The sequence below is a fragment of the Centropristis striata genome, chromosome 10, assembly GCF_030273125.1.
Source record: "Centropristis striata isolate RG_2023a ecotype Rhode Island chromosome 10, C.striata_1.0, whole genome shotgun sequence".
Taxonomy (NCBI): Eukaryota; Metazoa; Chordata; class Actinopteri; order Perciformes; family Serranidae; genus Centropristis; species Centropristis striata.
Window position 1 is genome coordinate 25,474,902 of NC_081526.1, and position 24,611 is coordinate 25,499,512.

The window sequence follows — 24,611 nt, forward strand, 5'->3', positions numbered from 1 at the left end:
ACTGTTTAATAAACATTGTTTTAGTCATCTTTACTTTACGTCAGACTTCAGCAGAAGTTCAAGTCAGTTCTCTCCCCGACACGTTGCATCTGTTGATGTGTACATCTCACAAAACGCCCTCGCAGGTAGCCCACAATTTGCTGTGTTTTGGTTAATTTCCTGTAATTGGGTTGGATTACATTCATGTGCAATCAAACTGCACAAGGGTTCTTGTGGAAATGGACAGAGAATCCTCTGGAAAGTGTTCTTGGACCGGTTGTTTTGGTCCGCACCAGAGTACGATTGGAACGTTCACCAGCAACCAAATGATGACCAAAAGACTTAACAGCACCAGAGTTCCACTGAAACGGACTAAACTTTGGGTTGTGAAAGTGTCCTTAAAGAAAGAAAAGCAAAATAACTTTTTGATGTATGATGAATCAAACTTGATCATACAAAAAGTGAAAAATTGATCAAATTTGAAAGCTGATATGAAGTAGCTTTATTAAAACATCAGGTCAGTCAGAGCCAAAAAGCAACATTGATATCAGATAAAAATAAAAAATACTTCTATAAATCTCTCCAAAGGAAGAAGTCTTTTAAATCTATCTAGTCACCAGCTGATAGACAGCATTACATCGATAGCTATGGTTAGACAGCGTGGATACTAGAAGAAGTCTGCTGCAGACGGCCGTCGTTTAGGCGTGCTCTTTGGAGTATCCAAAGCGGTCTTCTTCTTGGTCTTTCTGGCTGAACGTGTGATGGGTGGACTCTTTAAGACCCCAAATTTGGGTTTCTGCTCTGGGTCAAAGGGCACACGTGATGACCCATCTGGACTCACTAGCAGGCTGCGATCCGTCTTCCTAAACTCTGCACCATGACATGGAAAAAAAAACACAAAAGTCACAAAGGCTGTTTAGACTCCAGGCTGACCAGATGTCCTGAAAATAAAAGCTGTTTGTATGCTGTGAGAATTTACATGAGACGTGAAGGCAAAACTGGTGAGGAACCCTCAAGTGGTAATAAGATAAGACAATACTGAAAAATACTGCACTGAAAACAGAAGACCCTAATTTCAAATGAGAGAATCCTTTCATTATAACATCAATAAGTCTACATCCATTAGTAGAACAAAAGTTTTTCTTATCTCTAAACCCATGAAAATATTCTGATCAAATCCTTATATAGGGTCTAACGCCCAGGCCACAGTACCTGAGCAGTTTGTATGCATTGTGGAAGCTCTTTTTATTTTGCCGCCCTTGTTAAGAGGTTAGAGCAGCGCAGCAAGGCTGAGCCACGTCTAAACATTCAGCTGTGGAGCATGCAGCTTTCTGCAAAGACAGTGAAGGCCAATTATCTTTTTCTGTCAGTCAACTTGGCATCATACCAGCAACATTACACCTTTTACTACCGTTTCAATGTCTACAACTGAAGAAATGTCACATGCATGTATTTTTTTGACTCAGGCTCCTGTTTCAAATTAAAAGCCCTCTAGTCTTTCTGTGGACAGAACCCCTTCATTTGGAGGGACAGGAAAGTCTAGCTGAGGTAAGAGAACTGGGCTTGTAACCGGAGGGTCGCCAGTTAGAATCCAAGGACTGACAGAACAAAGTGCCCTTGAGCAAGGTAAGTAAGGAAAGGGACATTTGCTCCTTTTTTGCGACTCCGCCTTAATATACCTGTCAATCACATTCTATATGTATGGTTTGAATAAATATGCATACTGTAATGTTTAACAAAATGATTAATCTTGCAGAACTACAAAGTCAAGTCAAATTTATTTCTATAGCGCTTTTACAGACGGCTGTGTAAAAAAAAAAGGGGAAAAAAAATACAGAATTGACAAAGGTGAAAGAAACAGAAGAAAAAAAACTAAATTGGTTAAAAGACATTGCCTGCAACAGTTACAATAAATTAAAAGGGATAATTTTAAAGGCACTGAGGGATTACTAGGGGACACGATTCCCTAGCACTTGCTGGAGGAAAACTAATGGAAGGCAAGAGAAAAGAGGTGGGTTTTTAGGTGAGACTTAAAAACATTTAGGGACTGCATGGATGCGCTGCATGGATGTAGAGGAGGCAGGTCCAGAGTCTGGGGGCTGCTACTGAGAAGGGCCTGTCGCCCCTTGTTTTTAATCTGGACCAAACACTTGATACTATTAATCTGTTTATGGTTCATTCTTAACCTTGAAGAAAAAAAACAGTTGAGAATACTATCTCACTACAAGGTCCATTTATAAAATGTATAAAAAGTTGAACATGGTGTAAAGAAAAAATAAAATAAAATTTGAACCTACAATGCCAACTGGGAAAACTCAATCTGCTGATGAAGAGCGTGTAATATGAACACCTATAAATTGGGCTTTTTGGTGGGATTTCATTTTACAGCACTACTACGATTTAGATGATCTATGCCTGCAATTGTAGTAGACTGGACTTTTCTTATTACTGTGACTTTACACTTCATTGAGCTGTGTTTATCTTCTGTGGTGTCATAAAGAGAAGTAAAAAATGCAAAGGTGGTTGCATCATTAGCACAAGATTCTAACTGCACATTGTTATAACTAATGTCATACACAAACAGGACGAGACGTATCGGTTCATGTAAAACTAAATTAAATAAGCTACTATAGACTCAATATTCTACTTTGTCATGCTGTAATGTTTTCTGAGAATCAAGTGAGTTACTCAAGACAACTTTACATCCAATCAAAGGGCCCACATCACTTTTGAATTGAACTAAATGCACAAGTGATCCTCATCAATTTGATTTTTTTTTTTACATTGATTTAGTATTAAATAAAACAAATTGTATTCAATTTCTTACCGGCTGTTTTATTATTTTTGAGGCCGAAGGTCACCTTCTTGGATTCAGATTTTGGGGTTTGGCTCTTCTGTGGAACATAAACATAGAAAATAAATCATACAGTACGTCTTAATTAGCATCAGTGAACAGTGGAGCTGCACCAATACATGAACAGTTTTTTTTTATCTACTAGAGAGATTTATGAATAGTCCTTTTTACACAGCCTCACTATTCTGTTTACAAGTTTAAAAAAAAAGGATAACGGGGGCAAAGCAAGGTTATAATACTTTTAATTATAATTTAATTTCGTTGTCAATTTTTGTTTTCAAATTCAGTTAGTTTTAATAGGTTTTTAGAGTGAGTTTGCTAGTTTTAATTATTTTTTATTTTTTGGAAAATGCTTAGTTTTAGTTAAGTTTATTAGTTTTAGTTGTTAATGAGGTATTTGTTGGGTGCGAGATTAAAAAAAAGTCACAATAAATGTTGCCTTTATTTCCTTTGTCTGATCCATCTCAGCCCCAATAAGTTTATTAAGTCATAAAACCAGATCGATGAAATAGATTTCATATCAACCAAAAAGGTTTACGTATGAAAAAAGTTGACAAAGACAAAAATGAAGGACATTTTCACTATAACTTTACACTTTAGTTAGTTTTGTAACTACACAATACAGTTTCAGTTAGTTATCGTTTTTTTAAAAACCTTTTTTTATTCTTATTTCAGTTGACGAAAATATTTTTTCCAATTCTAGTTTCCGTTAGTTTTCGTTCACTATAATAACCTTGGGGCGGAGTGGAGGTAGTCACAGAGCTAAATGAACATCTGTGTAAAAGGGACAGTTGGCCATGGAACTTTATGTGCACACACACACTAGATGCATAATGCCTATTTTGCTCCCAGAATGCCGACATGCTATCTAAAAAATGATACAATGGGGCAGCATTATGCCACAGTTGTGTGTTGTTCAGTCAGTCTAGAGGTAAAAGGCGCGAGGTGAGAGGCAGGCAGAGTTGGCAGCACTGTTCAATGAACGTAGATGGGGTTAATATTTTCAAAACACATATGCAGCGGGATAGTTCTGTGATTTAAACAGCTGTATATGCACAAAACTATTCAATAAACTAAACAAAAATAGACTTCAAACTTGAAAAAATGTCAGGGGTCTCTGTGACAAGCGCATCAGTGATGACTGACACATTGAATAGAATGGAATCCTATTGTGAGTGATTCGCATAAAAAATGCCTCTAAAAAAACGCGTCCAGTGGGGGATTGGACTTAACTTCCTTGTAAATACTACACTTGCATCGTGTCACTTGTCAAAACATATCAACAAAAGAAGGTAATTTAAAAAGTACTTAACCCAGAAGCTTACAAGCCCAATTACACATAAAAACAGAATGCAGTTATTTCCAAATCCTTTGCAGCATACATTGATTAGAGCACAGTAAAAAGATAATCAACTGGGAAACTGTTCTTTTATATGCTCTGTATTGTTTCCATTGACTTCAATGCTTTTTTTTTTTTTTTTAAATCAGGGTTGTAAATCCAGTCCAATAACACAAACACATCCTCTGACCATGGAAGACCTGGTGAGAGCATCAAGTAACTTTGATATAGTGATATTAAAAAATATTCAATACCAGATACACCACAGCAATAACAAAACATTTAAGGAAAAAAAAAAGTTATATTCATACATAAATACCAATTAAAAGAACTGTCTCAAAGTTGATTAAAGAGGTTCTCAAAATGAACAAGTGCTGTTTGACAGATTTTTTTTAGGCTCTCTTTAAGAGATCAGGTGGCAAACTCAGAACTGTACTAGCATTGACATCCTTTGCTAGGCCAAAGTGCCATGGGTTAAGTTTGAGTCCATTAGGACGTCAGTGCTTTCAGGTCGTGCGTGCGGACAGTGCAAACACTTAAAATTTTATGTATTAATTATTATCTGTGTAGATTATGTGTGAAGAATACATGGGGGGCATGGGCAGGGGTGAACATAACTAGTGGGCAGGTTCAGAGTCCTATTTGATCCGTGAGACGTGATGTGCATAAAAACATCTGATTGTGATCGTCATCCAATGTAAGGAAGCATTTCTGGTTCAAGGCTAGAGACAAAACTAGAAGAGGTCATATGCAAAGAGTACTATTATTGATTTGTTTGATGTATTTATTCTTTAAGGAGATGGACTGATTTTTGGTTAATAAGATCAATTTTATTTTGATGCTCATATTTGTACATTAGCAGGAATACAGCACAATATGGTTGTGAAAACAGTATATTTATGACAATAAAAAGGTTTCTGTTAAATCAACAAATAATGGTCAAAATTAATCGTGATCTCATATAGATCAAAATAATGGTGATTATCATTTTGGCCATCATGGTGCAGCCCTGAGCTTGTGCTGCACCAAGCAACACCTCCAGGTGCTCCCTTGAGAACTAGACCGTTAAAGTTATGTGCACCCCTGTACATGGGACATTCTAGCACACAGCAGTAATTGAACACCTATCGATGTCTGTCATAAATGTTCAGTTACCACCATGAAGACTATGTAATATTGTATCATGTCCAAAAGAATCCATATATTGTAATTAAACTGTTCTAAAATTGGCAAAATCTGCACTCTACTTTACTCTTACAATTTAGAAACCCTGAGCAATTTATACAATTATTGATTGGATGTTTTTTTTTTCTTATTTGTATTCTTTGTGTGTTAATAAATCTGTTTTCATACCAGCTAACATATGTTTTAATTGGTCATATTGTAAATCTAAATGGTGCAATGGGTTGGGGATACTATCGGAATAGGATTATGTTAATCAATAATCACATACGCAAGAATGGGACATGTGTGGTCATTCACCTTTGACCTCCATAATCTTATCAGTTCATCCTTGAGTTCAACTGGACATTCCTGGCTAATTTGAAAAAAAATCCCTCAAAAATGTTCCTAAAGTATTACGTTCACAAGAATGAGACGGACAGACAAAGGGATAATCCCAGAATATTCTACAACAATGTCATGTAGCAGACGCTTTATCCAAAGCCATGGACATTTGAGAGTTAATACAACACAAGCACAGATTAAGTCAAGAAATTTTCATTTTTTTAATTTATATTTTTATTTATTCTTATTTATTTTCTCTCTCTTTCCTCTTCCCTCTCTTCTCATGTTAGTGCTTCTTGCTTTGTTTGCATATTTATTTTCATTGTTTTGTACATAAGTGAGCCATGTTATATATATTTATATACATGTTGTAGCATCTGCCCCTCATCCACATACACCTGTGATGCCTCTGTGCAAATCGTTGTACATTTATGTTTCGTCTCTACTTGTGGTCCACATGGTGTAGTGTATTTGTCCCTCATGTCACCTTGTTTGTTACGTCATTTCACCAATAAAAAAAAAAAATAAAAAAAAAAGAAATTCGAGTAAGTACCATGGGTTAAGTTTGAGTCCATCAGGACGTAAGTTCTTTTAGCTAGTGTGTGCGGACAGTGTGAACGCTATTTTTTTATTCATTATTATGACGATGGTTATAATGTATGGGACATTCTAGCATACAGCAGTAATTGAACACCACTGAATGGCTGCCATAAATGTCCAATTAGCACCATGAATCCCAGCAGGAGAAGACGGAGCAAGGATAGACACACTTTCACCTTCAGTCTCACGCTTTCATGCTGCTCTGACATTCTTTAGCCTCGAGTAATTCTTCACATTGATCAATTGTCACTAAATAAGACGACAGTGTTTTATATCTATGTATATGAAATATAATGAAAGGCCAGCTATAGTTTTTTTTAAATCTACAAGTAGGAGTTCTGCATTCAAAATGTTCCTCAAGTAAACGTTTTACCTATTGCCTAAACTACTACCATTAAATATACTTAATGTAAAAAAAATAAAAGTAATTATGCGGAATGGCCTATTTCAGAATTATATAGCAGCTGGTAGTCTTTTAATTTCTTGTAGGCAACTACTGGTTAGTTTATAAAAAACAACTATAGCCTTTTAGCATCTTGTGTTAAAAACTATTAATATAGATAAATGTAGTCCAGTATAAAGCACACGATATTTTCTTTGGGATGTAGTGGAATACAAGTGTACACTGATATGAAGAAATACTCAAGAACAAGAACTTTAAAACTGGACTTGTAGCCTTCACTTCCACCTCTGCTAACAAAAATGAATATAACGGAGATTTGGAGCAGCTGAGGTGATGCATTTACTCTAAGCCTTAAATAACTGAACACAATGAAACCGAACCACTTAAATTACTCTGTTGCAGCCCCCAATTTGCAGAATAAGCTGCCTTTGCACATCAGACAAGCCTCCTCACTGTCCATTTTTAAAAACTCATCTAAAAACCTATTTTTATTCCTTGGCTTTCAACCACGCATCAGACTCTGCTCTTGTTTTAGTGTTTTTATAGTTTGTTTTTATTTATCGTTTCTTAAATATTTTTTTTTTAAAAGCAATGAAACTATTTAAGTGTTTATTTCCCGTTTTATTTATTTTATTGTTCTTGTTTGCTTGTTTATGTACAGCACTTTGTTGCGACTGTTGTTTTGAAAGTGCTTTACAAATAAAGTTGAGTTGAGTACATGTACACATGTTCTCATAAACCTCCTTTGTTATTAAAGCCTCCTGATTAGTTTTGGTCTAACTTGTCCAAGTTTGTTTTAACGTGTGAACAACTGATTGTGTTGGGTCACCTTCTGGCTGGACAGCAGGGTGATGGGGCCTCCCTTGGTTTTGCAAAAGAGTGGTGTTGGGACTATATGGTTTCTTTTAAAGCTGATAAAGTCAGATGCCGACCCTGTGGAAGTCTTCACTTTCTTTTGGGACTTTTTTGTGCACATTGGTGTGGATAACTCTCCCAAACCCTGAAATGGAAAACCTTTTTAAAAGTCAATACTGTCTCAGTGCTATCCAAAAGTAAATGTAGTCTCAACCCAAATAAATCATCTAACCTTGTTAAATACTCACACTTACTGATTTTGCTGACTTCTTGGTGGGAGTTTGTCCTTCTGCTGGGCCACTGGTCAACGTAGCCTTTTGTGCAGCTGCTTCCAGCTCATCGGCCTCATACTCAAACTCCACAGGGATCTTCCTCTTCTTTTTCTTGGCAGGTTTTCCAGAAGAGACCACTTCTACTTGGGCTGCTGACAGCTTCTTTTTGTTCTTTGCTGGTTTTGTCATGCTAATCTCAAATAGTTTCTCAGCATCTTCCACCTGAGGGTTCTCTGGAGCTGCTCTGTCCTCAGAATATTCATTTTTTAGTGGGGTTACAGTGCTTTCATCTACAGCAGGTGCATTTGTCTTCTTTTTAGACGGCACTGATGGGACTTCATCAGTGTCCTTTCCTTCTGCCTCACACTGTGCATCAGCCTCAGGCTTTGGTGCCTTATCGGCCTTTAAGTTCTTTTTCCGCCTCTTCTTACTGCTTGTTGTTTGAGAGTCAGTTGGCTTTTCAAGGGTGGTGGTCAGGCCATCTTCCTTTGAATCGTTACAACATATTGATGTAAAATCTACTTCTGTGCTCACACCATTAACCAGTGATCCACCCTCAGTCTCCTCAAGAGGTTTCTTAGCCTTCAGGCCCTTCTTTTTCTTCTTGGTGACAGTTGTAGCATCAGTTTCAGGCGTTGTATTTTTTTCTATTGACTCCTCACTACTTACTCCTATGATCTCCGCTTCTGCATTGACCTGCATTTTGATGACGATCTCATTTGTTTGTAATTTTGCCTTTCGGGCCTTCTTCCTTTTCTTCCTAGAGACTGTGGCACCGGGTTCTGGGGACTTCTCAGTCTCAACATGGACCATTTCAGAATGGTCCCTGTTGTCAGTCGTGCAGGGAGTTTGTAAGGGAGTTTCTTCTGTGACTGTAACTTGAGAGAGGAGCAGAGTTTCTGACTGACCCTCTGGAGTAGCTGCCTCTGTCACTTGTGCTTTCTTTTCTGAATCTTCTGATTGTGAACCCCCCAGACCTCCTTCAGCCTCTTTCACTGTGCACTGAGCTTCTTCCTCTTCACACCTCTCTGCCTTTTCCTCAGCACCTGTACCTTCACACTGCCCTGCTTTCTTTTTCTTCTTTCTCTTCTTTTTTTTGTTTTCATTTTTCACAGTTAGGTCAGCTGGTTCTTGCTCTTGCTGATCTTTGGTTTGCTTGTGAAGTGTAGATGCGTCCTTTTTCTTTCCTGGAGTAGCAGAGACTCACATCAGTTCAAATATTTGCCATAATTTAATGGAAAGCTTTGCAAGGAGACAAGTCCAATTCTTCATTTTTGACAAAAACAGACCATCTTTCGTTGTTTTTTATTTATTTAAAAATGTGTTACGGTAATTGATTTTGCCCACAGATTCTCTAAAAATGTCAGAAAATACCTTAAAATGTTTTAAAATGGATTATAAAATTCATATTGAACAGTGACTTTAGATTGTATAGGTTATAAAGGGTCAAAGAAAATGTGTATTCAATGCTCTTGGATTTTTGCTATGAACTGTACCATGTTCATGAGAATCACCCATTGTGTTTCGGAAAATGGTGAAGTTTAACAGTAACAGTATATAATGGAATCTTTTGAGTAGCTTCCAATAATGTGTACTTTTTTTAATTGTTATTTAATGCCAAAGTATTTCAAGCCCTGCGTTTAATGCTTCTTTTTATCTACATTTTAACAATTTCCGTCACACACAGATGATCAGTGCATTGATTTTTTAACTTATTTTTGTAACTATGTGATACTTTTAACTGTTGTTAGGGGTATTCAGGGCTCCTTATATTCCATAGCAGTTTGAAGATATTGCATAGGCAACAGGTCTATGTGCTAACATTAGATACCTACTTACTTTTTTTGGCTGCTGGCACACCCTCGTCGTCTTCCTCAATGTGACCTTTTCCTCTCTTCATCCTCTTCCTGCTGCCAAACATTTCATCATCCTCATCCGTGGAGACCTCCTCTTCATCCTCATCCTGAGGAAAGATGCCTGGGAGGAATTCCAGAAAGATAGAGTGAGAAAGAAGAATGACAAAGATCGAGAAACTATTCGTCTGTATTTATAAATATCAAGAAAGAAAAGTGTGGTCAACAGTTCCTACCTTCACTGAGATCTCGAAGCCTGCCGTTCAACATAAAGCAAAGTGAAACTCATTAGTTTGATTCATACAGAAATCATTCATGGTGGAGTAGGGTTGTCAAAAGTATCGATACTCAAAAAAGTACTAAAACGTTTTCATTTTCAAAAGTATCGAGTATGTGAAGCTTGTTATCATAGTTGCAGTTTCTTTTTGCACAACTGTTTTTTATTATAAATATTTAACCTGTGGTTCTGTTCATTTTTACATGCTGCATTTTTCTTGTAAATAAAAATATTTCTGTTAAATTTTGGGGTCTTTGTTTTTATCCTTGTGGTATTGAAAATGGTATAGAGTATCGAATATTTTCCCGAGTATCAGTATCGAGTTGAAAATTTTAGTATCGTGACAACCCTATGGTGGAGACAATAGAGCACAGGATGGCAGGGTTTTAAACGTGACTCAAAGAAGTAAAATAAAACAATAGCTTTCAGTGGGTACAAAGGGTCATTATCATCATCATGGATCACTCACACTGCTACTGCGGACATGTTAGACTGACATCTAGTAGTATATCCCTACTACTACTCAGGGTTCGTACACTTTTTCAGTGGTCAAATTCATTCAAATTAATGACTTTGAAGGTCCATTTTCAAGCTTTTCCAGTACCTTTCAACGGTTGTAAATGGCATGTTTTAGATGAGTACTTTGATACTAAAAGGGGTAATTTCACTTAACCATACCACCAGTAATGGTATTACACTTTTAACAACTAAAAGTAGTTTGCTAATCTCATAGAACATACTGATATGGGTACTCTCGGGGCTCGGAGCAAAAGTAAGCTCACAAAAATCATCAACCGGCAGCTGGTGGAGCTATACACTACCCAAACTAGGAGCAAAGACCCACAAATAGGCCTACTAGAGGACCCCTCACATCCACTAGGAATTAGAAAAACTCCCTTCAGTAAGAAGATACAGGGTAGAGCAACAAAAAAAACATCTCAGAAAGAAGAAGACGCAGGTGAGACGCAGGCGAGACCCAGGCGGAGCGCTCTTCATTTCAGATAGGCTATAGGCTATTCACTTTATATCGTTTTTTCCATTGAAAATGCGGTTATCTATAGTCAGATTGCAAGGGAAATACAGTAACAATTTCAAGCATTTACAAGCACTTAATCCAAAATCCGCACACTTTTCAAACCTTGAAATTCAACATTAAATTTAAGCATTATCAAGGATTTCAAGCTCCCGTATGAACCCTGACTACTAGAATCATCAACATGGATGGTGGTTGGGTCTGGACTGTTGCTGTGGTCCTGCTAGACACCCACTGCTACCATCTCATCATTGATTTATTTTATTTTGGCGTTTTTCCCTTGTCCGTTTTAAGGGTAAAGCCCTTCGGCAGCACAGCAGCTCCGTTGGCGACAGGAAGTAACATTTTAACATCTTAATGTTCCCGTCGACATACCGATGTGAAGCCTACTATGCTATCTTGAGAGTAAAATGTCACAGTTGATAGTGATTGAGTCCGCGGCACAACAGAGGCCCTTTGGAATTGCCCTTTCCAGGACAGAGCCTGTGAAAGGGAATCCATTGAGTGTCACTTCACTCAGTGTGATTTCTAAGTACAATGTTGCTCCTCTGGCAGCCTCTTCTTCTCTAAAATACTAATGTAGCCTACAGCAGAACTGAAAGTGTTTTCTCTGCGTTTTTCCCTTCAGGAGGAGAGACAGGAGAGAGAAAGGGAACATCAAAAATGCATAATGTGATGATCAGCAATATGGTGTGTGTTTTACTGTTATGGACATTTAATAGGCCTAATGATTGGTTAACTGAACCTGTTGAAACACTGCCAATAATGACATTTGTGTTTACAGTAATAATAAATTACAGGTACTGCACTATACTTTATGCCTTAAATTCCTTAATAAATCATATTATTATTCTCGACTGTATAATGCACCATGCACCACTGCTGTGGCTTACTGATCAGAAGGTTAGTGGTTCAACCCCTGACCATGGCAGCCTACATGTCGAGGTATCCTTAGGCAAGAGAATGAACCCAAAATGCTCCTGATGCTGCGTTCATTGGTGTGTGAATGAATTCCTGATGGTGGCAGCATTTAGGGTAGCCTTGGCCACTAGTATGAATAAATGTGTGTGTGTGAATGGGTGGATGAGCGATGTCTGTAGCGTAAAGCAATTTGAGTGATGGCAAAGACTTGAACTGCGCTATATAAGTGCAGTCCATTTACACCACACAGCACACACAAGCATTAACTAAACTCACACTTTGATTATTTTGTAGAGCCTCTGTCGGTTCTGGCTTGGTGTGCTGCTCCGACTGGCCAACACAAACAGCTTGTCTGCCAAGGCTGCATAGTCAAACTGCAAAACACAAACAGCATCATTACAAACCAGCTCAATAGATTTATAAAAGTAGTGAGTGTTAGAGGCCACCAAATAGGGGGGATACATAATTTTTGCCGTAAAAGCCTAAATTCGGCGGCCTCTCGCACATTAATCATTGCATATTTTATTATTTCTGTGGGGGATTCTGCTAACACACCCATGTGCTCTTATTTTGAAAGGTACATGTGTTTACATGCACCACAAAAACAAGTGGCGGCTGACTGACAGCAGTGTGCTTTGTTCTCTTCCAGTAATGTTAGCTAGCATTAGCTCTAACAGGCAGTCTAAGCTCACTCAGAAACTGAGTGCTCGGTTGTTATGACATCTCGAATGTTTGACGTCCTGGCACTGTTCCATTCGCTCATCCCCCTGCAGTTTTGTGGTATAAGGAGCATTTCGTCGTCATATGTACCACTTCCTGCAACCTACAGGAAGACTGTCTGTAAATTGCGCAATTTTTGGATCATCAAAATTATTTTAATAACTTTTAATCATGGGGTTCGAAAGATTGTATGTGCAAAATTACACATTAAAGTTGCAAAGTAGGTTTTATGTATCTCACAATTTGGTGAAAAATCTCCACTTAGTGGCCGATTGGAGTCAAATTTTGCACACATACCCGGTCCATAAAAAAAGGCAATCATTACATGCAGATCTATAGCTATGGATCTTTTTTACAGGGTGCACATTGAAGTAATGATTTTGACTTATGAGTAAAACATGCTGCATGCTTCAAAGTAAAACAGTGAAATGTATGACAATAACAGAATAAATCCCAAAAGGAAAAGAAGGAAAAAGGAGAGAAAGCCTTCACCTGTAGGACTGGTCCGATGTCGTCATCACATGACATCTCTGTGTCTGAGTCTTCCAAGTGCAGATCATCATCATCATCATCATCATCATCATCACCATCCCCAGCTTCATTCGATTTATTGCCTGACAAAAACAAACCAGCATAAATAACTTCCTATTAAATACCTGATACCTTCTATTATAACATATAATTAAGATATATGAGCTTTACATCTAGTGACCCTCGCTGACAACACAAGGGGCCAACACTAAGCACATAATAATTAGCCTATCTTGAGCAGAAAAGATCCTTTTTGCACACTGATGGAAAAACCATGGCAACAAGAACCCATGTGATTATGCATGCAACACACAAATAACAATGACAATAACAATAACAATGTTGACAAATATTTAGAGTTTGGTCATTAACAAATATGAATGTGCTATTATTTTTGACATTGAATTTCCGGTCCAAATAATAACCTGGAGTTGTACTCTTTATCTGCTTCCATGTATCTTTTTTGCTGACTGGATTGCTCTTTTTCTCTTCTGGTGGGTCCTCTTCAGAAGACTGTCCTGAGTCTGAGTCCTCAGCTGCTTTCATCTCCTTCATCAAATCTTCAACAGCGAAGGGGGCCTGTTCAATAATAGTGCTGAGGATGCTGTTGCAGATGGCTGTGAAAAGCGACCGACTGGTGAGAGAGACATGAAAGAAGCAACAGATCACAGAATTAATGCATGAAAAAGCAGTCAGGCAAGTGGTTAGGACCAGCAGCTTCAATCAGCATGGACCTTGGAAATGAAACATAAATTATTCAGATTATATAGACAACTGTTCAAAAATGTGGAATCTCCTGCCATAAAAGCTTGATTGGGTCTAGTCGGACAGCTGTGTGGAAGGGTTTGTTTTGTACATGGATAATAAAACACCATACAAAAGGTTGGTTGGCGGACAGATTAAGATCCCTCTGAGCGGCAGTTATTAGTAAGAGAAACTGAAATCTTAGCATCAAATATGTTTGATTTACAATTTCACACTTTTATCCAATGCAACATCTGAGAGTTCATACAACACAAGCAAAGATCTAGTCAGAAGATAACATGTGAGTAAGAACCATGGGGCCAAGTCTGAGTCCCGCATAACAGATATGCCAACAGGCATCGCACAGGCAATGCAAAAAGAGTGCACAGGTTTTTGTTTTTTTTCCCTTTCATCCATGTCCATGTTTCTTTTTAAAGATTGAGAAGGACTAAGCACTTCAGATGGAGTTTGGTAACTCACTAGCTTGTGACTTAGTCACTACTGTTGTAGTGATGGAATACCTGCATAAAGGAATTCAGGTAGGTAGGAGCTGTTCCAGTTGCAGTTTTATAAGTGTCAATGTATTGAAATTGCAGGCAGCAACTGGGAGCCGGTGGAGGGATATAAGCAGCAGGGTGGCATGCTTTTTAGGCCGGTTGAGGACCAGACCAGCCGCCACATTCTGGGTCATCTGCAGAGGCTTGAAGGTGCATGCAGGTAGACCTGCCAGTAGGGATTTGAAACAGTCAATAGACCCTTTGATAGTTACGCCACTGTGACGTTTCGCCAGCAATCTGAACACGCAGGAGGCGTGACAGGGGCATTAAGTGATCCCCGATCCTGTACTGCCTTCAGAGGTAGAAACGCAGGTGTAAAATTGTCAAAACTGTTCGAGGCGGGATCGATGTGAACCATAGCCGGCTAGACGTAAAATATGTGATGTATCATCAGAAACAGGCCTCTCACTTGAGTGCGACAGTAATCAAATCACATTCAGCAAAATGCTAAACAACTTTGAGTATGTAGAATCTCTACAGCCAGAAACAGCACGACAGGCTCATTGTAGTCAGTTCCTCCACCATTATTGTCTTAAACACTCGTCTTCGCTTACTGTACACACACTGCTGCACTACATCAAACTGTATTGCACTACAGCTTTGTTTCACTGCACTACCATCTCCTCCCGCTTCGTTCAGCGATGCCAGACTGCAATGTGAATTGAAGCCAATATTACACCGTTGCGGAATCAGTATAAAGGTCTAAAGGCTAAAAGCATAGCTCATTATGGCAATATTGCGGAAATGCAGTCTGAAAGGGGTTAATGTGTGATATCCCAAGGGTCTGGAACAGGAGTTGTGTTGCATGCTTCAGTCAGGAAGGATGTAATCTTTGAGATTCTGTACAGGAGTATATCACGGCATAACTGGGCTACTGGAGCCACATGGTTAGTTGGTCATCAAGCATGAAGACCAAGTGGGCAGGATTGGCTGGGATGACAAGAACCTTGGACTTATCTTAGAGGTTAAGCTGAAGGTGGCATGCTTTAATAGATGCAAAGAGATCAGCGACATGATGAGACTCGTTCTGAGTCTAGGAGGCCATCCAGGGGTGGAATACATTTAAATAGAACGGATTGATGGTCAGTGAAACTTTCCTTGACTGGAAATAGAAATTCTGTTCAGCAACACTGTGCGGTCATCGACTAAATGGAAGTTTGAATTATTTTTTTTTACATCTTTTTTCGTTATGCATTATATAAAATGCATTTGGTGTTTTAATTATACCGTTTTTATCCTTGGCAAAATAGCAAAGTTGAAGGGAAAAAAGAAAAAGAAAATTTTCTCAAACATGTCAACCGCAGCATACATGCATCTATGCTTTCATCTACTGGAGCCAATCAGAAACTGCACATTGAAATTTGAAAAGATAAGTAAAATAATGTCAAAGGGAGATGCAAACACAAACTCCACCTGCATTCAACACAGAAAACCAAACACTTTTTCCAATAAAAGTAAAAAAATCTACACAAAATTATCATTTTTAAAAAACATTTACTTGGGATATAGCTCCCAAATTACCAGTTCAGCATGCCATTCTTCATTGCTTGGTAGCCTTTGTAATGACATATTTCTAGTGTATGACAGAAAGATAAATGAAGCACAGAAAGCTGAACAGATGTCAACTTACTCTTTGGTCTTGGCTGCCGTTTTGCAGAACGGCTCGATGAATGTCAGGTTCTGATCAGCAGTGAGCTATGAAGAGGAAAAGAAAAACACCATATAAGGATCAATGAGCATTAATGCATTATCTCATAATAAAATAATGAAACTAGTTTAATAAATTATTATTGTGAGCAAACACCTAACATAACATTTTTCAGTTGGGATATACCGTAGTATAGAATCCTTATTGTTTTCCTACAGTGACACTCTTAATCACTGTTAACAGATCTTAGGATCAGCCAGCCAATAGGGGGAAATAGATGTTGCCTCCCCAGCAGACTGGCAATTTTTTTTTTCATAAAAAGCCCAAATTTGGTTGCCTCTCGTTCATTCTAATGCCACTATTCCATCATCAGAATCATCTTTATTGTAAAACCTTTCTCAAAGGAGTGAGACTGGAAAACTCCAGCATTTTATTTATGTGAATAGAAAAAGATGAATTTGCCATGTCAAACAGTTGGATACGGTTTGTTGATAAGCTCCATGGGCTGCCCAGTGTCAGTGCCATATTGTACAGAAAACAACCATGCTCCTGCAGCTGGTTGCCTTGGTAACAGTTTACTTCTGACTACAATATGAACTACATGCCTATCTCTGATGGAGAAAGAATGTTCAACAGGAAGTAACACTGGCTGGAATGAGGTTATGACAAAAAAATAAAGAGATAAAAAAAATCACAGCAGGAACTCAGTAACACAAACTTTAAGTCCTATAGCCATTTCTTTAATGCCAGAATGCCTTAGTGGTGCTGTACCTCTGCAGAACCCACTGCTGCCAGTTCTGTCATGTAAAGGTCCAGGATGTGGAACTGCAGTCCGCTGGGCGTCTCGCTGCCTCCCTGTAGGAGCTGTGTGGTCAGCAGCTCCAGAAACCTAGAAACAACACTGAGGAAACATGGAAAACACTTTATCACTTCACAATTACTTGACATGAACGTGACCAAAAGGGTTTTGTAATGGTTTCAATACTTTACCAGCTGTCCCAGTTTTTCCTCTTTAGCATTTCAAAGGTCTGTCTGAACATGAAACGAACCAGCTGTTAAAGAGAGAGGGGAAAAGTATGGTTATTTGGCTTGTCAGCAATAAAAACACCCAAAAACTATCAAACCACATTTTCAAAAATTCCCAGCTGAAGTCTGGTGGAACCGCGTTCATGGAACAGCACCTAGCTTGTTTTGAAAATGGTCAACTGCCCATTTCAGAAGCAGGTTGTTTCCCAGAAAGAGTCATTTATGGCAGGTTGGAGAATATGAAACCGACTTACAGACTCCAGGTCCTGTAACTTCAGTCAGACAGTGGAGCCTGTTTGTGCTCAGGTGTTGACACAAGCAGGACATGTCTGCTGGCAACCAAGCCACTCTAACTTTGGCCATTTAATGCCATTTTGGGTCCTTGACCCATCACAACAGTGAATACAGGTCAGGAAATCTCAGATCATTGTTCAGGGTTACCTTACTCTTGTAAGATAATCCATCTTTTGCTGACAAACCATGAAAATAATCATGAAAAACATCTGGACGATTCATCAAACCATTAGCTAACTGGCCCCAGTCAGTCTCCGCCCAATTGGTCTATTAACTGTGATTAAAAATGTGACAGTAGGACAGCCATAAGGATTCTAGACCCTTTTTCAGCAGACGTCACAAAATGTTGCGCGTGCATTCTGGCAACAGAAGTGGTGTTGTTCTCCAGTCGTTCTGGCTGACCAAGAAGCATTTACAAACTGTTCCCAGCATCAACATGTCTGGTTGTTTGAATCGCTACTCCACCAGTGGACTTAAGTTTTATAGGATTCCGACAGGATCACGACCCTTTCAGAGCAACCGGCAGAGTCAGTGGTTGCAGGCGATTAAACGTGTAGACTGAAATAAGACATACTCAAAAATGCTCACGTCTGCAGGGCCTACTTTATATCAGGTTTATCATCAGTAGTATTTTTTTTTTGTCTTATTTTTCTCCTCTCTCCTGTAATTATCATTATTAGTATTGTTGTTACTCATGCATGCTCTTAAATTATAATTATATACACATATATATTTTTTATTCTATTTACATTTTAGTAGTACCGCTTTCTCTGCCTAATAATGATATACAATATTTATTATCATATATTAATACTTAACTGCTAGAACACACACACACACACACACACGCGACATTGGACTCTAGTGGCTTTGTTGTTTTGTGTACATAAACACAGAAGGCACAACATGAGGACTCGGAGAGCCTCTTTCAGCGTTCTCCTCACTAACCTGGAAGAACTTGTCCATCCGCAGCCTGTCGATTCCAGTCCACTCTCTTTTCACGGTCTGCAGGAAGCTCTCCAGGTATAACATCTCTGAAGGGAACAGAAAAGTAGAGCGCTTTCAGATGTGGCTAAATTAAGATCACATTAGATTATTAAATCAGACATGTGCAACTTACGTCCATCTAGATCATGGAAGATGTGGATCAGGTTGGAGATTTGATTTGACAACTCCTCCTAAAGAAAAAAAGTGAAGACCGCATGAGGAGAAATAACGAATCGGGGCAGTTAGATTGCCGACTGATTATGATCATAATCACATTTAGGTTTTATGACACACGTTCAAATTGTGAGTAGTTTTCATTCCCCATCAAGATGCTGTCAAGGAGATACTTGTGGAATTTTGATGCCAATTGCAAATCAATATTTATCCAGTAAGTAGTGATAGACATGCTGGTGCAGCTCTAATCCTTCTGTGAAGCATTGCTTCTTATACATAGTATTACAGTAGTACATACAGTACAGTAGTACATAGTATACATAGTATTAGGCCACCAGATGTCACCCATCACTACTACTATTAGCTCATATTTAAGCTATTTCTTTTCCAAATAAAATTAGCAACAATTTTGATTTAAGAATTCTCAATGTTCTGTATATAATTTTGTAACTTAATATTTTGTTATTGTTTACATAGGGGTTTCACTACTGTTGGTCAGAAAACACAAGAAACTACCTTGGGATACTGATAAATTCTAAAAGCCATAATTCCACTAGAACATATAGGAAATGATTAATAATCATTGAAATGAGTTGCTCCACATTGAATTAAATGTCTGAGAAAGCTGAATAAAAAGATGAATATGAGTAGTAACATCCAGTATAGCGGATATATCAAAATATGGAACAATTATAAAGCTCCATTGGTCTCGCATCCTTTCAGTCGGCTGCTACCAGTGACTGGAATGCTCTGCAGAAAACCCTCAAACTGGACCAGCTCATCCCCATCCCTGCCTTCAAAGCTGCTCTCTCAGACATTCTCACTGACTCCTGCAACTGTTTTTTTGTAATACCACCTCACACACTTTGTTTTTTCTCCATATTTCTTTGGTTGACTGTTGTTTGTCTGCCTGTGGTATTGTTGTCATTTTATGTATTACAATACCACATTATATATTTTTTTATTTGTTATTGTTGTTACTGTTGTTGTTGTATTTTTAATGATCTTTACCGTGTTTTACTCCCTAGCCCACCTCCCCTTCCCTCAAGTGGCCCTTGTCGCTTGTCAGGCCGCCATTGTAAATAAGAATTTGTTCTTAATGACCTTCCTGGTTAAATGAAGGTGAATGAAAAAATGAATTAATATGTGTGGCATTTATATACCAGAAAAGCTACAGTGTAAAATCATCCACCTAGTCTGCATTTTTATGTGAGTGAACTGACAAACATTGGTAAGACATACCTGGAGCAGCGGTTTGTCCTGCATCCACAGGCAGTAGAACAGGCCCTTCCACAGCTTGAGCAGCTCATCAGCTGTGAAGCTACCTGTATGGACACAAAAACTTTTAACTACAGTAGAAATCAAATTATCACTTTTAAAAAATATTTTTTTTTTTACACATTTTATGGCCTGTACAACTTATGTATTTTGACAGTGGACATAATGGGTCTCATTTACGAAACAAATGTACGGCAGTAAAGTGGGCGTACGATCATTTCTAAGCAAGGCTCGACATTTATCAGTCTGGACGTGAGCGGGGAGTACGATCACATCTCACGTCTGCTCTCAGCTCGTGTACGCAAGTTTGAGTCAGCGTGAAGTCGACACGTCTGAGTCAGAGAATGGTTATTGGACTATTCTCAGCATCCAGAGTAGGACTGTAACAAAAATAGATTACAAAATTAGTTGCTGACGAATGTGATTGGTGACAATTAACTCGGTTACATCATCACGCAGGTTTTTCATGCTGTACATGAACCTGGCACCGTTCTGGAGCAGAGTTTCTGCCATCATTCATCATTACTCTCTGCAGCACGCAGGGCACGACTGCTCTCACGCTCAGGTAGCAGAAGAGGACAGATCATGATGGCAGCCGTTTGACGTTCTACCCCCGTTTCTTACCCCATTTTCGAACTTCTTAAATGTATGTGTGCAATGTAAAACAACCATTTACAGCTTTGAAGTCATCTTGTCTGCCCCTTGGTATTTAAATAAAGTATTCTGATTGGTGAAGCGCAGAGTCTCTGGTTAAGTTCCTATCGGACAACATGCAGCGTGTCAATCCTCAGTATTGTTTGTTGAGATAACGCCACAGAGAAAATATGACACCCACTGGCTGCTTTGCTGTATGTTATAGTCAGGGGTGCACAGAACTGGTGCACAGGTGTGCATGCATGGTCAAAATATATTTTGCGTGGCTGATCATACGTACAAAGGGTGCTTTGTGAATCAACATGCTTTTCGTACATTTTCAGAAATCAACAATGTATATATTAATTGATTTTAATTCTCTGCCCCCTGTTGTGGGCGAGGGGAAGCTGCGTGTAGTGAAACAGGAACACGGGCAGAGTGGCAGCGTGGATCACTGAACTAAGATTTGGTTAGTAAGTTCATACACATACACACATACAGCAGGATATTTGTGTGATTTAAACAGGCATATATGCAAAAAACGATCCACTAAACATGACAAAAAGAGACCTAACGCATAAAAAACAAACATTGAAACTAACAAGGGATGCACGATATTATCGGCACGTTATTGGTATCGGCTAGCCTGGCTAACACCAGACTAATCACAAATGAGATTAGTCTGGAAACCAGCCGTTCATTTCTCCGTAGAGGAGGCGTGGTTTACGATCCTCCGGAGCCGTTTATTGGGCGCTAAGAATGTCTATCAAAAGCGTCTGTAGGTAGCTCTTAGCCAATCGTATCAGTTATACCAGATGACGTAGTAGAGCGACAGAAATGGATGTTTGTCGTGTGTGTGTCTGTGAGAGAGTGTTGCTTGCTGCTTTGCTTCTCCAGTTCTCACTTTCTGCAAGATTATTTATTTTCACGCTTTATTCCCCCTCATGTCATTCAGCCACACACATCCACTGATTTTATGGGCAATAAACAAGCTGCTGCGGGTCTCTCGGCGGCTCCGCTGTCCCCCGGCTCGTAGCGAGATCACCGGCGTTACGGTAGCGGGGCTAATATCGGTAGCGTTATGTTACCGTTACGGTAGCGGGGCTATTAGCTATTAGCCCCGCTACCGTAACGTGATTTGAAAGTTTATTCCAGGTCAGGTCACAGACATGATGCGCTAAGCAGAGAGATAACTGTCTTCTCTGCTTGACATGACGTGTCCACGTATTGAATAAACTGACAAATCAGCGGATCGAGAGGAGGCTACTTCTGGAAGAAATCTACCTACATTTTTTATAACCTCTGTTAGGTTATAAAAAAGGGTTCAGGGAAAGTAGACTGCGTTACGCCTTCGTAAACTGACCAGCCTAATGTTATGTCAGGGACGTGAGGATTGAACCCAGAGACTCTGTAACTACACATTTCTTGACATATTGTAATAAAATTATGTTAAACTGAGAACTCGGACGACTCCTGCTCATCATTTCCCATCAAACGATCGGCGCAGAGAAATAGGTAGAGTAAATACCGGTAAATACAATATAGGTACAGTAAATACCCCCACTGTGAATTTTGGAGTTTTTACGAGTCCTTCAAAATGCGGTCCCTAACTAGTGTCTAAATGAGACTAGAGAGGTTGACGGGGACATTAAACATCATCACACCAGACACAGACCTGTCACTAGTCCACCTCACAGCCTCTAGTCGGGGTTTTCAGAGGTCTTGAAAACTCTTGTGGATTGTAAATTATGTTGATAAACATATTAGGCTACGGATTTGCTAGCTTGTCGGAGACCGTCTAAAGCATTGGTGTCAAATTGATCCAGGAAAGGGCCAAGAGGCTGCATGTTTTCATTCTAACCAAGCAGGAGCACACACACACCTGACTCCACTCATCTAGTCACCTGAACTGTCTTCTTTCTCCTTTCCTGGATCAGTTTGACGCCTCTGGTCTAAAGCTTGGCGGTAGTGACGTAGTAACCATGCGACCGTGGTGTAGTTGACACGCAAATTCTCGCAGCACTCAAACCCATAGAATCTCTCTATAAAAAAGCTCTAAAGACTCTGGATAAAAAAACCCTTCTCCTTCCATATCTGCAATCCACAATAAGGGAATGTCCCACTTACTCTTCTTTTAAAGGAAATCTGAAACAATGGCTCAAACATCACATCGAAAGCGTGACCACTAACTGGACTTTAGACTACTTGAACATTACTTTTTATTGCATAGTTATATCCTGTCTGGGTCTGGTATGTGTTGTCTCCTCTATTTGTATCTTACCTATTTACTTGCTGTCCTTTATATTTGTATTTATTTTTATTTATTTTTAGGGACTACGGATGCAAACTAGCAGCCTTGCTATAATCCGGCGTATTTACATAGATGTTTTTCGATGTTCACTGATGTGCACTGTCTCTATCCAAAAATAAAGTATTAAAGTAAAAGTAAAGTTCATTATAGCATAACGTTACCTTTTTATTTTCACCGGCTGCATTGAACGCTTCAAACATCATAAAAGTGGTGTTCATTTGTATCATATATATGTGTTAGCCACAGAGCTGATTCTCTGCAATGATCCAAAATCTCAAAGGAGAGATCTCCATAGACTCCTGAAGATGTTTTTCATTGATTTTGGTCTTGCCTTTCTCAACTAAATTATGGGAAGATATTTGTAACCCATTTCCTTTTTCGATTGAACCTCATTTGTCCCTGTGCTTTGAACATATACTGTTTGGTTTCACTGACTTTCCTTTTGCAAAAGAAAACAATACTATATCATCAATCTCATGATACAGTTAGCCAAATGGCATATCCATAAATGTCGTTACGTTAATCAAAAACCTCTCTCTTGTCTTTGAAAATGAAACCAAACAACATATTAAGTCTTTTAAGAAATCTACCAACATGAAAGCTATAAAAACTTTGAATTTATGTACAATTTACAATGTTTTTGTATGAAACCCCCTGACGGCGTTTTGTTGGTGTATTATCTTGTGTTGCACCGTGTTGCTTTAATAAAGTTAAACAAAAAAAAAAAGAGTTCTCCATAGACCGCATGGCGATACTTCCGGGTTGGCCTACAAAAACACGTCATTTCGTTGCTCTCCATAAAGTTATATTGAAATGAACTTGTTTGTTTCTAGCAGCCACATTTATCAACCCAGATCACTGTCTGGGGAGACAGCAGCGTGTCATGAATCACCGTGGACCCTGTTTCTACGTCTGGCTGTTACTGAGGGCCTGTTACTGACACAGCGGGACGACCTGCTTCTGTAGCCCAGCTACAGAGACATGGCTACCGCTGTGGCTGCTGCTGCTACATCAGTTAATGCTCAACAGCTGCAAAGGCTCACGGTTGCTAACGATAGCTAACGAGCCGTTGGCCTGACAACGGGACGGCCACACGTGTTCACAAGCTCCAACAGCAACACGTGCCTCAGGCTGGGATTGGTTCCCTTCAGAAAAGGCACTTTTGGTTTAAATCGACCAGTATGGCATATAACCGATGTGAGTTATTAATGTTAGTAGCTGAACTGTTGAAGAGCTAACTAAAGGACAGACTGGCTTACCTGTCCCGATGTGAGACCTGACATTGATATATTTCCTCAGTTTCTTTAGAGCCTTAGTCCGGAGTGGTTTCTCGTTGGAGGCTAACCTCTGGGCGAGCTGGACCTCTGGATCCAGAACCGACGACATGTCTGAAGCGATTCACAGCGAGGACTCTCCTTCCCTTTTTACAAAGCTGTCCTCTTCCCACGTTTCTTCTGCTTCTTCTTCTTCTGTGATGTTGATGGCAGATTACAAGCAAGGTGTGTTACCGCCATCTACTGGACTGAGGTGCAATTCAATGGGTACCCTTTTAAAGGAAAAATGAATAAAATATAATAAAATTAAATGTGAGAAGACAAAAGAAATCAAAGCAAAACCAATAATAGTGAATCCTGTTTCCTGACTGTGTATATGTGATAAATGTTATTATGGGACTAGTGATATTTCCTGACCTAGGCTCACCCAATAATGTTTCCAGGGGAAAAACTTTCTTCACTGCACTCACTGCCCGTTACAGTTTTTCTCTTCCACACCTCCACAGAACATGCTCCACATCCTCCCTCACTCCACAAAACTC

At 39.1% G+C, this 24,611-nt stretch overlaps 1 protein-coding gene across 7 annotated transcripts; it reads right to left on the minus strand.

The window, feature by feature from the left end:
• Positions 1 to 401: 401 nt before the first annotated feature.
• LOC131979566 (ribosomal RNA processing protein 1 homolog B-like) lies at positions 402 to 24,265 on the minus strand. 7 transcript variants are annotated; one of them, XR_009395073.1, is made up of 17 exons: positions 24,055 to 24,265; positions 19,816 to 19,898; positions 18,533 to 18,590; positions 18,361 to 18,446; positions 17,083 to 17,144; positions 16,864 to 16,993; positions 16,075 to 16,139; positions 13,569 to 13,777; positions 13,105 to 13,226; positions 12,169 to 12,266; positions 9,898 to 9,917; positions 9,648 to 9,785; positions 7,785 to 8,995; positions 7,511 to 7,681; positions 2,807 to 2,873; positions 1,192 to 1,310; positions 713 to 849 (listed from the first exon to the last, which is right to left on the minus strand). XR_009395073.1 is itself a non-coding variant. In XM_059343595.1 (16 exons), exons 1-16 carry the CDS (start codon positions 24,179 to 24,181, stop codon positions 647 to 649), a joined length of 2,844 nt encoding a protein of 947 aa, XP_059199578.1. In that variant the 5' UTR covers positions 24,182 to 24,265; the 3' UTR covers positions 402 to 646. The 7 variants fall into 7 exon arrangements, 5 of the variants coding, with proteins under 5 accessions (XP_059199578.1, XP_059199576.1, XP_059199580.1 ...); XM_059343595.1 differs by lacking the exon at positions 1,192 to 1,310 and having other exon boundaries at positions 402 to 849; positions 7,791 to 8,995; XM_059343593.1 differs by lacking the exon at positions 1,192 to 1,310 and having other exon boundaries at positions 402 to 849.
• Positions 24,266 to 24,611: the final 346 nt, after the last annotated feature.